This window comes from Strongylocentrotus purpuratus, unplaced genomic scaffold (genome assembly GCF_000002235.5).
Source record: "Strongylocentrotus purpuratus isolate Spur 01 unplaced genomic scaffold, Spur_5.0 spur5_scaffold_3, whole genome shotgun sequence".
NCBI lineage: Eukaryota > Metazoa > Echinodermata > Echinoidea > Camarodonta > Strongylocentrotidae > Strongylocentrotus > Strongylocentrotus purpuratus.
The window spans coordinates 14,072,591-14,088,450 of record NW_022145609.1 but is presented as its reverse complement, the minus strand read 5'-3'; the positions used below and the strand labels follow the sequence as shown (position 1 = coordinate 14,088,450).

Below are 15,860 nucleotides of genomic sequence, written 5' to 3'. Positions count from 1 at the left end.
CCCAGTCACAATATTGTACCCTTCCTCCATAATGAAATTGTGATAAATTTATGATAGAAACACAAGACAGACAACTTCCTTACATGAAAATTTACACAAATATTGAGACCAACAAGTCCGTAGATGTAAGTCGTTTTTTCTTCTTAACACTCAAACTTAAAGGATGATGAATATCAGATAAATCTAAAAGTATATAAAGTGTCTAAATGAAAGAAAATAAAATATAATGAAATACACATGGAAAAAACAATCTTGAAAGAAAAAGATGCTAATTTGAATGCTACAAATGAATTCGAATGCTAAAAGTACACTTTCGCGATGTCAGAAATCGTGTTGAGCCAAATCGAATGACCAAATAGCGAAAGAAGCACATTACATGAAAATTTACACAAATATTGAGACCAACAAGTCCGTAGATGTAAGTCGTTTTTTCTTCTTAACACTCAAACTTAAAGGATGATGAATATCAGATAAATCTAAAAGTATATAAAGTGTCTAAATGAAAGAAAATAAAATATAATGAAATACACATGGAAAAAACAATCTTGAAAGAAAAAGATGCTAATTTGAATGCTACAAATGAATTCGAATGCTAAAAGTACACTTTCGCGATGTCAGAAATCGTGTTGAGCCAAATCGAATGACCAAATAGCGAAAGAAGCACATTATGCATTAATTTGAATGAAACATACATGTACATAGATTCTAACGAAAACTTCATAGATTTGAAAACTAGAAAAGGGAATATAAACCCAAAATATATCTTACAGCACTAAAACCGTCGAATTTGAACGCAAGAGAAATTAATTTAAATGACAAACTCCCGACTTTGGCCTGGAAAATCCTATATTTCATGTTTTCCTCATCAAAGAGTCAAATAGAACTATGGCACTTTTATTTCATCTCCTTTCTTTCCCCAATCTTTCTGCTGTTGAGGAGGGTGATCCTGCCCCCCCCCCCCCCACCCTCCTCTTCCCCAGGCACGTAGCCAGAGTTTGATGTTTGGGGGGGGGGGGGCACATACATGTAATCGATCGAGGTAAAAGAAATGGTCTAAAAAAGTTGAAACCGATCTTGGAAATTTGGGGCACACGTGCCCCCCCCCCCCCCCCCCCGTGGCTACGTGCCTGCTCTCCCCCCCCCCCCTCTCTCTCTCTCTCTCTCTCTCTCTCTCTTTCTCCCTCTTTCTCAATGTCCCCACCCCTCTCTCTCTCTCTCTCCCCCTCTCTCTTCCCTCTCTTTATCCCCACCCCTCTCTCTTCTTCCCTCTCTCTCAAAATTTATCGTTTATTTGAGAAGCGTGTTCCAAAAATCTCCGGTAAGCGGGGTTTTTTTTTTCGCGCGACAAAGTTCGGCCCGCCATTGACTTTCACAACGGAGACAGTGGGGGGGGGGGGGGGGTCGCTTTAAAAAAAAGAGGGGACAAGCATTTGCGCACCCTAAAAAACACTTAGTGGGGGGCCGGGCAAGGTCCCCAGGAAAGAATCATCCATTAATATGAATATGTTAGTAAACCGGTCTATTAGAGTGGTTATGATCGATGGTATTAATGTGTCAGATCCTGTCGCCATATTCAACGACTGGACATAAATTGTAATGGATGTCTACACTGTTTCATTAAATATTTCGATGTAATGTCTAGCTATGGAAAACGATTGGTAAGATTGCATGAGCTGAAATGGATTGATAAAGTTGTATGTAATGTATTGGCAGAATTATTTTCATCAATATCAGCACACTCCCGTAGTTTGGGAATGGAACCACCCTTTGTTCGACGTTTTTCTTTTTATTTGTCCCATCTTTCTTATTCTCTTCATGTTGATGCCCCCCCCCCCCCCCCCCGGTCCCCTTTCTCTCTCTCTCTCTCTCTCTCTCTGTTTTCATCAATCAATCTCTCTCACATGAAATTTTAAATTTGGAGGCACATCAACTGGCTTTTAAAGTGTATATCATATCCCCTTTATTGTATCTGTCCAAACTCCTCTCTCTCAGGTTTCCTTTATTTCTACCCCCTCCCCTCCTTTGGGGTATCCATTCTCTGCCCTCCAAAGATTATTTCTTCACCTCTCTTCCTCATTCTCCAACACTGACACTCCCCCTCTTCCTCATCTTAGTAAAAGAAGGTATCACATTCAAGATAACAAACAAGATTACAAACAAGATTGTTGTACTTTACGTCGTAGTTTAATTACCTCCCTATAGCTGCCTTCTCTTACAGTACTTACTCATTAAGTTACAGATGTACAACTTAATAGCCTGCATACACATACGATGTAATGCTTACCTTAACATTAAAGCTGCAACCATTACAATCCTATGTGTGCTTGAATAACCTTAACCGTAGCCTTAGTAATACACTTATTACACGTAAGTCTCTCACATAATACTTAAATCCCTGGCATAATTTCTTAGAAATACATAAATATCCTAGTTTACAAGTAATTACAGCTTAGATATCTTATATCTTAACAATACAAAAATTAATTACTGTGGCCCCTGTACAGTATTTTCCGTAGATGCATATACAACAGAACATCAACATAACAATTTAGCATTACTTTTTTGTTTTAAAGAAAAGATACCAACACACATTTTTGCCACCTTCGCCGTTTTGTAGCAGGCAAGAAAAGACTCAATCGTTGCAACAGTAAAAGACATTTCCTAGCCATACATACAGTAATACTATTGATGGAAAACCTTAGTGCATTGGAATCAAGTACATTAAATGTCTGGAGGAAAGAGCGCTGCTTCGAAACATGCTAATAATTCAAAGTGAAAACACCACTGGTCAGCCCAATATTCTGTATAGGTTAAAGAGAGAAATTATTAAGAGCATGGAAGTAAATAGTGGGGTAGACAACACTTTATAAAGAGAGGCTTATCAATGTATTGCAGAAACAAAGAGGGAAGTTAGTTCCCTAAATTTTCTTCAAGGTTTAATCTACAAACAATAGCAGGGTTTCTGGTTGTACACGCAGAAACATCCAGGGTGACACACACTTACATTATTCCGATACATACAGACCCTCTAATGAACATGTGCACCTCAAAAGGCACATTATTTTAAAACTTGGAAGAACAAGATGAAATATTACCCATTTCTCAAAGAGCATGACTTGAAGATGAGACTGATCGGGGCAATTAAGATATTCTTACACTCACATAAAGTGCGATAATGAAATATTAATCGATGTTATATATGGTCCTAGCTGCTTGAAAGAAAACAAAAACAATATCAAGCTTAAATTAAAGCTACATGTAATCATGCAACCTGGTAACAGAATCACTCTTCGAAAGAAATTGGCCTTTAGGACGATTTGCAGTAATGTTTGTACCCATCCTAGCTACACTGGGCAAGCTGGTTACGTAATCAATGAGTGAATTCCTGGTATTGTGCATACCGGTAGTAAATGCAAGATCAGCTTGCCCAGAGCAGCTAATGAACATATTTTTGACAGATTACGGTGGGAAATAGAACGATCACGATAAACAGAGGAAGCTACATGTAATATAACATAGTAGTAACCAATCATTGTCACAAAACAGAACTAAAAATTGAGAGATCCGCAGAGCTGGAAGAGAAATAGTCACAGATTGTGTATGTAAAAGAAAATTATAGAGAACAAAAACATTTGCAAGGTAAATTAATTCTCAATTTGAAATTACACATTCTGATGAAATAAACAAAATAATGCCACATCTCCACTCTGAATAGAAGAGTAAATGTAAATTTCAGACACTTTCAGCCCAAATTTCATTTTCAAAATTTTACATGTGCAGCTGATATCTGTAAAGTTCATATTGTTTGTTTTTTTATTGCATAATCTAACATGGCATTCACTTGCCCCCACTGCATTTAACTATCGTTCTCCTATTTTCAGCGATGAGTTGTAAATCTATTGACAAAATTGCACACCTATTAACGAACCTGAAATGCACCCTTTATCACTATATACTGCACACATTATCTGAGCTGATGATTTTAAGAAAAAAGGAAAAGTCAGCAATTAATGGGTTGCCCAGTTATTGGATTGAACACACTTTATGTTCAAATCAAATCATAATTGATATTCCAAATACAACTGGAACTATCATTTAGATATTTCATGCAATTATTTACTATAGTATCACTATCTGTAATCATAACTGGCAATTCACGGACAGTGACTTCCTTTTCCTCGACAAAAGTTATCCAGAACTTATTATATTCATTTGATGGAAGAAAAAACAATTTAACTAAATCTGTTTGCTGTAAGAAAGAGAGTGATCTTGAGCAATCTTTCATATATTATTATATTCTATTTTTATATAGTGCATAATACATCAACCTATGTACCCGACTGCCTACTGAATGATTACACTACCTTTATTAGCCTTTTGTAGGTTATTTTAATTTATCACAAAGAGTGCTTAGTAATAATTTTGCAATTTTGTCACTTTTTATCGAGATGCTGATGTAAAATATATGGTTAGAAAGTACAGAAGATCCAAAGTAATTATGCCCTGTCCTTAAAAAATATAAATAATAATATAATAATAATCATATTGTAATAACTGATCTTTTCATTTTGGGAGCACCTTACACATGACAAGTGTTCCATACAATGCAATATACCGGTATTCATATCTATGTATTAAAACATCATTTGAATAATGCCTTAATATTGGTCATTTTTATCCTGCTTCATGCAGACTTTATCTTTGCATCCTCCAGTAAAACAGTTCTTTTTCAATACATATGTAACACAATAATAACAGACATTAAACAATTACATGTCTCGCATGATCAATCACTATCGTATTGATTTCCAACGGAAAGACTGCATTCAAACTCATCTGAAAGTCATAATAGAGGAATCATATTTGAAACAAAAGAAGTACGAAGAGCATAATGCATTTCATCTGTTTGGAGCCAGAAGGGTGTTACTTAAACACAAAGTTAATGCCCTTCTAGCTTGTAACAGACGAGTTGATCGCAAAGGAAGATTTTTGTTGGTAGATAGTTCATAAAGATTAGATGCCAATCTGAGAGAGTAAGGGACAGTGTTATTAAAGTCAAACCTGCTTTAGGGACAGACCACCTGTCTACAAAGACCACATTTTGTGTTTCCCTTGAAAATGGTTTGTCATTGAATCATGTACTGAAGGAACCTGTCTACAAAGAGTTAGCAAATATTCATTTGAAATCAAATAATCTCTGTAATTCTTCATACAATACAAAATTCAAGAGATATTTCAATAAAGTCTAGCAAGATGCATTTGGATAGTCTTTTGCGAATCTATAATTTGTCATGACATAGTGTTTAAACTCCACTGAAAAAAATACATGAAATCCACTATTCCATAAATTACTACTGCATGAAGTTGAAAATGAAAATATCCAGAGACACGGATTGAAACTGAACTCCCATTCTAAAATAGATCATATTTGAGATTCAACTTGCACGCATTTTGAATTTACTTTCATTTGCCCAATACAATGAAATACAGGGTCAAATTTTTAAGATGTCCATACAGCCCGGATCTAAACTCTTTCCTCATGAACTACCTATCATTCACATACAGGAGACCAATAGAAATGATTCATAACAACTTAAAAACATGGAAATTCCTATCTCTGAAATAAATAACGTTACCGAATGTATATAACTCGACTAGAAAATACTGTACAATTATGGCATACATCAAATGCACTTAGAAATACTGATAGCTTAAGTAATAAAACTTACTTACTCGTAAAAAATAAGGCTTATTCCTAGTTCCCTATTACACACAAGAGAAAAATAATCCTGGGTGCCTTGCATCACAGAAACAAAATAAACCCTAGTTAACAAAAAAAAAATGAAAGATACGTTGTAAACTTTAAAGCTTCAGAGAATAAGACAGATGTCATGAAAAAATATACTATTACTGGGCCCCCATGGCTGCCTATCGTAACAAAATAATTGAATTTCAACTACAACTATGCGACGTTAAAAAGTTCATTTTTAGATAGGAGAGAGCAATTTGGGATTGCAAATAGAGCAGTTGTGGGTCACAAATCCATACCTTACTATCAATAAAATCTACCTTAGATTTTAGCAAAACATGTCTTGGACACTCTTTGCCATATTGTAGCTTTCATTTTTAACAAATGAAATGAATCTGCACAAGATACAGCTTTTAGTTCATCACAAGAGCGACAGTCTTTGAGTCTGCAAAACTTTGAATCCCATAAAAGAATCTCGTAATTAAAAGGTTAATTCCTTATTCATGCTACAGATTACACATGATGAAGATTCAAATATTAGTGATAAACATTCAAACCAAAGAATTTGACAACTTCATCCCAATGCTAGCTTACAACACAAATTTGTATAGCAGCAAACATTTCAGTTTTTGCTTTCTTTTTGGTTTTACTATTGCATGATACATACTAAAATGTAATTCAATACAATTCTTACTTCTTAGAATTTTTCGCAGGTTTAAGAAAAAAAATGTTACAGACAGTGCCCCAAATTTTCAAATGCAAATGCAAATGCAAAAACAAAAAAATTGAAGATTATTGCCGACATTCCTAGAACTCTAAAGAATCGAAAATCCATTACAAAAATTACAATTAAAAAAAAAAATCTTAGAGCTGCAATTACATGGCAAATAGAGACCTGGCAATTAAAAAAAAAAAAAAATACATATAGAAAGCCCCGATACAATGACATGATATAACTCTTATTGTACTCTTATTTCAAAATACATAAATCCTAGCACCTTACAATAAGATTCCTAAATAATTCTTCAATCCTGATTCCAACTAGTACCCTGTGTAACCCCATACATATAAACATAGACTAATCCACTTAGAGTCGCAACCCAAAGTCCCCTAGCCGTCAAGAATTCATCAAAAATGGCTTTCTTAATATATCGCGACATACCCAACTGTCCTTAAAACATCAGAAAAGGGCAGTGAAGGGGGAATCCATGGAATCCTAGGCCTTGTCAACGCTACAGGCTTTTAAATCATTTTGTGACTATCAAGCTTCAGTGCTACGAAAGGCAGCACGAGATCCACACTGATGGCTCAGTCTTGACCTCGGCCTCGGGATTTAATCCTGGTTTTGGTCTTGGAACCCCGTAGTACGACTACAATAACGAGTGGCCTGGAAACGCGATTAAAGTGAAAACTGATTCTTTTTCTATTCTTTTTTTCTATTTGAAGGGAGGGAGCTTCTAGTTGAGTTCTGAAAACAGTTGGTAAAAATAGAATTTGCATTTGAAATGACACCAAACAACCCAACACAGCTTTGAAAATGCTGTCGACTGACTGGGACGTTGTCAGCAGCAGATGGAAGTATACGTTAAATCTGAAGAAGTGTCGGTAGAATACCCTGCCTTTAACAAGAACAAAATCACATTCCAAGATTATTCATGGCCCTATGCATACCCAGTATTAGATTGGAAAAAACCGAGCTGGGAACTTTGGGTTGCGGTCTTTTTTGGAGATAGTCCGAGAGACATACTATTTCTTAAGATCATTTATAACTACCATACACTTTAATACCGCAAGGAATCAACAACATACTAGATATTCATACCCATAACATGTGCATCATGTCGAACAGTGGCATACATGGTGCAGAACAACTCTTCTCTTTTTCCCGCCTTAACGCAGTAGTGATGGGAAAGGTCGTGGCATGAATGTTACAGATGGTATGATAGGGTTCTTGTATCTGGGCGCTTTCCAAAAATAAAGGTGTCACTTTTGCCTTTGGACATAACAAATAGTGTACATCAAATAGCATTAACCATCATAAATATTCATCCTTTATTATGTCCTCGAACATAATTTAATTTGCGGAATATGACAGGTAAACTTCTTCAAATTGCTGTTTTAAATAGACTGTCTGGGTAACCGACCTCTCCAGACACATGAAGAGTAGATGTATTATCTCCTGATTATTCTTCTTTTTTCTTTGAGGATGGATAGATTGAATAACCATGATTTACAGAACCTTGTTAAGAATATGGGGCTTCCCATACACATGAAATAGTAAGAGATAGGAAGATATAACTAAATCCCTTACACCGTTTCCTACAATGAGACAATTATAGACACGTTCCCGCTTCCGAGAGGAGTAAGAAAAGCCACCCTTTGAGACTGAAAAACAAGAAATAGCTGGTTGTTTGTGCATCATACTCTGCACAACACAATACTTTTTTTCAAGAGTTTCTGCAGTAGTAATGCACACTGTCACACATTAAGTATGTATATTGCATGTGAATATTGCCCTTGCATTTTAAATATAACATCACAGTATTCATTACAGCCGACGATTGACCGATGCAACATCGACCCAAAAAAGAAAATAATAAAATAAGCACCCAATTACTCTTATTCTCCTCAAGAATGTAACAGCTATGGTATCCTTAACAATTACAAAATACGCACAATTTTTTGAATTTTTTCTTGAAATTTGTTTTCCAAGACATTTGCAAGACACATGCATACGTGCATTCTAGTATTTCTTTGAAAGTTGCATACAATCATCAACATGCAATAAAGATCATTCATTCCCAACATACACGGCATTCCTCACACTACCCCACCATATATGAATACCTACAAACTTAATGCTTCATAGTTAAAAATGCAGCTATATTCGTAGTAGTTACAACGTTACAAAGAGGTATATCCTTAAAAGTCACTCATCATCAAATACTATTTTGTGCTAACGAGTTGCCCTATCATTTCAAATGATAACATCTTTTTAATAAAAAATACATACATCCTTATCACCCTACGATCCTTAAATACACACTATACCTGGAATACTTGAAGTACTTATACATCAGATACATCAGACTTTTTAGTCCAATTTTTCTTAACAACTTGGACCCCCTCCTCAATAATAGGCATAATCATACTTTTTCATTCGATGAATGGTGGCACAACGCGCTCAGCACAGTTGTGGAAAAATGTAAATCCTTTACACACATTTTTTATTTCTGTTTTTGCGATTATTGGTACAAAAGAAAGAAAAATCTGAAGCTGGAAAAGACTGTTCTTTATCGTCCAGCTGCCTTGTCCGAAGGAATGACGAGCAACACACTTTCAACCATCTTACAAAATATCCTAAAATAATTCTTTCATCCTCTTTGGTCTTCTAAACACTAAAATAACTCTGAAATAAGCTTACAAGATATTCTTACCTTAAAAATTCTACATTAAATCTTAACCACAGCGGCTAAGTTTACTTAACAATACAACCAGCATGCTTCACAAAGACACATAACCATACTTTTGAAAGAAAAGGGACATGCGTCCATCATGCTCCTATCGCATACAAACCTATAGGTTTAAGAGAAAAAGGACTCAAGTCCATCATGCTTGTTTCTGAGGGATGCGATCCAACATGCAGTAAACATCAGGCAACACTGTATCAAGTGACAGGCAAACTAGAAACTAAGTACATCTTACGATAACTAGGAAATCCAGATGTGACTTAAGACATCCAAAACGACCAACAGGCTAGGCTGCACAGGAGCCAGATATATATGTATACGTAATTCTAAATTCAAAGTGCAAAACAGTTACTTGTAACCTATCACGATTTAATTTCCATGCTTTCGTGTACGACTATATTGGGAATTTCACATGATTTCTCTCTATATCTCGTATATTTCAGGCAGACTTGCCGTTTACACAGGCCAGATCATTCCAACTTGTTGTGCTAGCAGAATTATTGGGTGCTTGCTAGCCGATTTATCACCAAGAGGCAGTGTATCATATAAATAACTGATCTTATCCGAAGCTCTACTTACATAGTAAAATATTTCTGAAATCACTTCACAATCATCAACTTCTAGATTGCATTTTTTTCAAGAAACAACATTTTATGCATTGATTTAACTCTTAATGACCATGCTAAATCACGCAAGATTATTGCTGTGTTACACTGAGCAAAAGAGACAAATGAAAAGGAGCAAAAACTGTTGAAGAAATTACAGAGATTTAAAGAAGAAACTTGCTAGAGTATCATTAAAGACCATTTAAAAATTCCGTAAACAAGTGTACTGCTTGTTCTCAGTACAGCGAATGAGAGCAAATGATAATGCTTTCTACAGAAGAATTAATTTAAGAAATACAAGTAACTGTGTATACCCTTGCCACATCAAACAGCATAAACTGCAGACTGACATGTTTTGTTAACTTAAGCAGCTCGTACAGAACAATGGATGTTCAATCGTAACTTTTAAATCACAACTAATCTGAACCACAGGAAGATATGATGTAATATCTCTCGATCAAGGTTTAACACAATTCTACATAACACTGAGAATGCAAATGCAGTAGAATAAGCTACCAAATCACAGGCCACATATCCATAATAGTTATTCAAGCTACATGTTAATGGTAGCAAAATGGGTCACATACCAATCTTCTCCACACTGCATTCAAAACAAAAAGCATAAGCCTTTAACTGGTAATATATTTTGGTGATATGCAATAAGGAACTCTCAGTAGATGGAGTATATTAAATATGTTTTCACTGCAAGTGTACATGTTTGCAAAATAGTTTACCAAAGAGAATTTTTGCAACACCACAAGACCTCTAAAAATATCTAGTTTTTACTAGCCTTTCTGAATAGCTTACCAAAGGTGATGCCAACAATATGGATACTACAAAGTCTATAAATGTACACTAAGGCTGGTTTTATATCAATTAACTCCAACACACCATATACTATCTTAAACTCTACATTGAACAAATGGAGTCTTATCGTACTGGAAATAAATTTCATTCTAAAGCAAATGTTACAGTAATTTCTACATGTTGTATTTTGAAAACTAATAGCCAATGAAACTACGACAACATCCAATTAACCGACTGCTAATTGCTTGTAGATATTATGACATCACAATACAAATGGAGATAATCCCTGAAGTATTAGTAACTCAATATGATATATATGAACCTTACTGAAATACCATCCTCTACTGCCTAACGTAAGTGCTTAATACTGCCAACACAGTATACTACTACGACGACACATACATGTAAAGCCTGTGATGGAAATGAAATAGAGAGATTACGTTTTCAATGATTACTGACCAAACGCATGATGTTCTAAATAATTCATTCTTACTTATCTCAGCTCACTGCAAGAAATTTGTGATAGATAAATATATGTTTTTCATGTACGTACGCTTCATCTGTTGAAGTTATCACTGCATTACATGCTGATATATGCGATATAATCATTAGAATTTGCTTTAGACGACAGCATTGCTGAATAATCACACATTGTTGATGAATCTGAGAGAAAAATAATGATGGTGATCTCATAAATAGAAGAATAGCCGATCTGCTCACACATGGTGTCTTCCACTTGTTGGTGCGATTCTCTCAGATGAAATCATACCCCATCTATCGTTCCTCGTCCCACCCTTTGCTCCGAAGCTCTAACGAGTTGTCGAGAGCTGTCCTGCCTGCCCTACAGCCCGGGCGCAGCTTGCTCCCCCTGGCTTACCCTCCCCTACCAAGGCCCACATCAATCCTACCCCCATGCTGATGTGAGTTGCACCCCTCTGGCCCCTCCCTTAACAGGTGGTGGTGGACACCCCTCCTGAGCCCTGGTGCTGGTGGCCCTCCCTCGCTGCCTGGCCCCTCCCTCGCCGCTGAATGGCCCCTCCCGCTACCCTCCAAGGAGTACGTTGACCTCCCTTGGCCTGTGGTGGTGGATTCCCATTATATAGCTCTGCAAAACAAAAACAGAAATTTCCAAAACAATATATGATAGAGCTGCATCCACACGCTAATAAAATATTCATTAATCGATTTGAATTTTTGAAAAATCTAGCCTGGGCAAAGTAAATGGTTACATAATTTTCTGCATGATGGAGCAAAGTTCAAAAGCAAATTTCAGAATATACCCTCCTTGCTATCAAGAGCAAATCCTGCATATGTGAAAGAGAGAGAAAGGGAAAGAGAAAGAGATAGAGAGACAGAACAGTAATCTAATGTAAGGGTATTTATATTTTCTTGAATTGTTCAATTTTGTGCACTACTTTTAGAAAAGAGAATAAATAAGGTGTTGTGGTCGAGTGGATAGGTCACCGGACTGTCGATCATAAGGTTCGCGGTACGAGTCCCGCCGCGGCACTAATGTCCTTTGGCTAGACATTGATCTACATTTGCCACACTCAACCCAGGTGATGGAAATGGGTACCTGGCAGGAATTAATTCCTTGAAATGCTAGAGCGCCGTAATGGCCGCCTTGCTAAAGGCAGGGTAATAATCGGGCAGCGCCAGGAGCGTCGCAACATGGCGGACATGTGGGCTATATAAGAAGCCATTACTATTATTATTATTATTATAACTACACTGATTGACATGAGACGTACCATGTTTTGATGTTAAAGGTTGTACTGCATGGCTAGTCTCTGCCTGAGAGGAGGTGGGAATTGAGCTGAGAATGGCTGCCATTGCTCTTCACCAACCTGGTTCTTGAACCCATGTAAGATCTACAAAACAAACAGAAATAAATAATCACAGGTTATGATTAGAAAAAGAGTTCCATAAGAAAATGAGCATCAACCAGAGGCAATTTCAATAGCATCGTGCCTTTTTTTCTTAAAAATTTAACACTTCATGTGTATATCCAGATAAAACTATCCAGCTGAAATTGTTTGGCAAGTCACAGGCACGATGGTTCAGTGGTAGAGAAGTGGTCTGGTAACAGGGAGGTCAAGTCCATGAACTGGCAACCTTCAATAAGGCATCAATACTAAAAGAAAAATAATCACACTCACTCATAATCTTCCTATTGGACTGGCTGTATGATTTTCGACCTTAGATTATCAAATGAAGCACCACATACACCAAGGCATTGCAATTATTAAAGTCTTTTATTTTCATAATTCACTATTCAATTAAACAGAAGACCTGGGCATTGTTCATGAAGCAGTCATGACGCACTTTACTTGCAATAAACATGTTTCAATGGGATGTCGGTGAACTTGTACTTGTGATGGTTTTTTGAAATGCTGCCCTGTTTTCAAGATAACTAATTTTCAGAAAATAGAAATACAATTGCGAAAAGCTAAACAACCAGGAATATTCTTGGAATAACCAATATCTTATAGGAGAACATATTTTTGTTGATCTCACTTTCGTTTCAACACGAATCTTACCTTGGCAAACATCTCCTTCAAGTTTGGCTTTGGGTTCTGCCACGATGCCACTGCGTCACAGAAAAAGATGAAATCCTGCAAATACAAAGAAAAGGAAAGAAAATTGATAAACAATGCTTTATTTCTTCAGTCGACAGGTATTACAGTACATTTTCAGGCCCTATCTTATGAACAGCGGTGATCGCTTTAATGTGATCGATTCAAATAGATCGCAGCTTGATCTCAATCACAACTCTCTGTAAAAAATAATATTCAGTTCTTATGTACTACATATCTCATTATAGCCTCCCTATGCACTTCTAAAGAGCTTTAAAAATTATTACCCTAGCTTTAGCTCCGGCAGCCGTCATCAGCGCACAGTGCATTTCAAGGAATAATCCTACCACGTACCCATTTACCTCACCTGGGTCCAGTGTGGCAAATGTAGACTAATGGGTCTCTCCTCCTGGTATAACTGATCGGGATGTGCAGGTGGACCACTACACCGGGGTTTCCCCCTTCTCTTTAACGAATAGTGCAGTGGGTTCTTAACATGCGAAGGTGGTGACTCTCCTCTACTAGGGGCCTCCATTTAACGTTCTATCAGAGGGGTTGAGCTATGTCGCCGTGGTAGTCGATATTGATGACAAAGTTATCATCTACCTATTATCATCAGTGGTAACTTTTATAACAAACAGGCCTCCTAAGTTTACATTATACCGCCTCATTTTATATAATATTGAGAATATTGACATGTTTGCCTACAGGAACACAATAGGTTGCAATTTACCTGTACTACGCCTGATGGGTTGATGGCGATCATGGCACAGATACCTCGGAATGCTGAGTCTTTCTCTTCGTTATCACGGATGTTACGTAACGATGTACACCTGCAATAAAAAGGGGATCACACCATGTAAACATCAATCAGAAACAATCTTCCTACAGTTGAAAATATATTGCTGTACATACATGTGCGAGTCAATGGATTGTGTAGGCCTGTCATTATTACATTACCCAAACTATTGTTGTAAAAGCCGATAAGTTGTCATGGTCATCAAAATTCAGAATATGTGGCAGTACATGTGTTTTTATTTCAGTGTTTAGAAAGGGGTATAGATATTTGAAATTTGCAATATAATTTGACTATTATGTTCGCTATGAATTGAGTAAGACATTTAGTGAGCAATATTACCTATCATATGAATTGCAATTTTTCTTTTTTCTCTTTTTTTATGAATAAAGTTTATTTTCACTAGAGATAATATAGTGATCACAATCACAAATTACTCATGAAATACTGGTCAGGCATTCATAACAAAGTTAGAAATAAAAAATAATAAAAACATTTTCTTGGCAAAAAGTCATGTGCAACAATGCTGAGATTTCATGCATAAATGATGCAGATTAACATCAGTGATAGATAGACTAACGACACAGAGGCTTTATAAGTTTTTACCGCAGAGAACAAATGACTCAAGCTCGATGTCGAAAGTCCCCACATATTTCAAAGTTTCAGTTATTTTTTATTAGCTTTTCCTAACTACTGTCTATAAGTTGGAACCAATAAATATGCATGAATATTCTGCTGTTAAATCAACACAAAAGGCTGACATATCTATAAAATATGTAAAACAAACTAATATTTATCTACTACACAAATCACAAACCATTTTAAAAACAACTATTTCATGACCAATTCATATCACACAAGTAAATTGCCATGACAATATTAATCTCAAAACAATATGAGTATACGCAATTTAAAAGTAAAATGAGGACACCCAGGTTTGAGATCAAATGCTTCTAAAGACTTTGGTGTGGAATGAATAGGATGCTGCCCAATATGTTAAAACTATAAATATAACCTAGCAAACAAAATTTCTAAATAAAGTTTAGATCTAAAGAAAATACAAATTTTTGAAGGCAAATGCTTCTAAAGGCTGTTTCGTTTAGAATGAATAAGAGGCTGCCCAATATGTCAAAACTCTATATATAACCTGGCCAAACAAAATTCAAAATAATTTCTTTGGATCTAAAGGATACCATACCACTTTTTAAAGTCAAATGCTCTTAAAGACTGTTTGGTTTGGTTTTAGAATGAATTAGATGCTGCCCAATATGTCAGAACTCTACATATAACCTAGCAAAACAAAATTCAAAATAAATTTCGGATCTAACGAATACAATACCTGTGTTTGAAGTCAAATGCTCCAAAAGACTGTTACGTTTGGAATGTATAAGATGCTGCCCAATATGTCAAAAGTATACATATAACCTCCCGTAATAAATTTCATGATAGATTTGGATCTAAAGGATACCATACTCTTGTTCAAATTCTAACACTCATAAAGATGGTCTAGTTTGAAATGAATAAGAGGCTGCCCAATATGTTAAAACTATACATAGAACCTAGCAAACGAATTTCAAAATAAAATTTGGATCTGAAGGATACCATAATCTGAAATGCATTACAAGGAGTTATTAAAGAAGGAGAGACTGTGAGTACACACCACTGTCGGATAAACTGCGGAAGCATGGGGGCCACTGCCGCAGGACATACCAAGCCAAGCCGCCCTATCGTGATAGCTACAATGTGATTGGACGAAGACATCACAGGCAACGTACAGATGACCAATCAGCACGGGGGAGAGAAGATATAACAAGAATGGGAGGGGAGAAAGAAAGAAAGAGGGAGAGTGGTGGATGG

The 15,860-nt window shown here is 36.2% G+C and overlaps 1 protein-coding gene across 1 annotated transcript in view; it reads right to left on the bottom strand.

Moving 5' to 3' along the window:
* Positions 1 to 2,162: 2,162 nt before the first annotated feature.
* LOC578093 (transportin-1) overlaps positions 2,163 to 15,860 on the bottom strand; it is a 62,065-nt gene continuing 48,367 nt past the window's right edge. The window contains 5 exon segments of the mRNA XM_030996468.1: positions 2,163 to 11,736; positions 12,383 to 12,502; positions 13,172 to 13,246; positions 13,941 to 14,040; positions 15,664 to 15,739. Of these exon segments, the coding sequence (XP_030852328.1) occupies positions 12,395 to 12,502; positions 13,172 to 13,246; positions 13,941 to 14,040; positions 15,664 to 15,739 (359 nt within the window). The 3' untranslated portion in view covers positions 2,163 to 11,736; positions 12,383 to 12,394.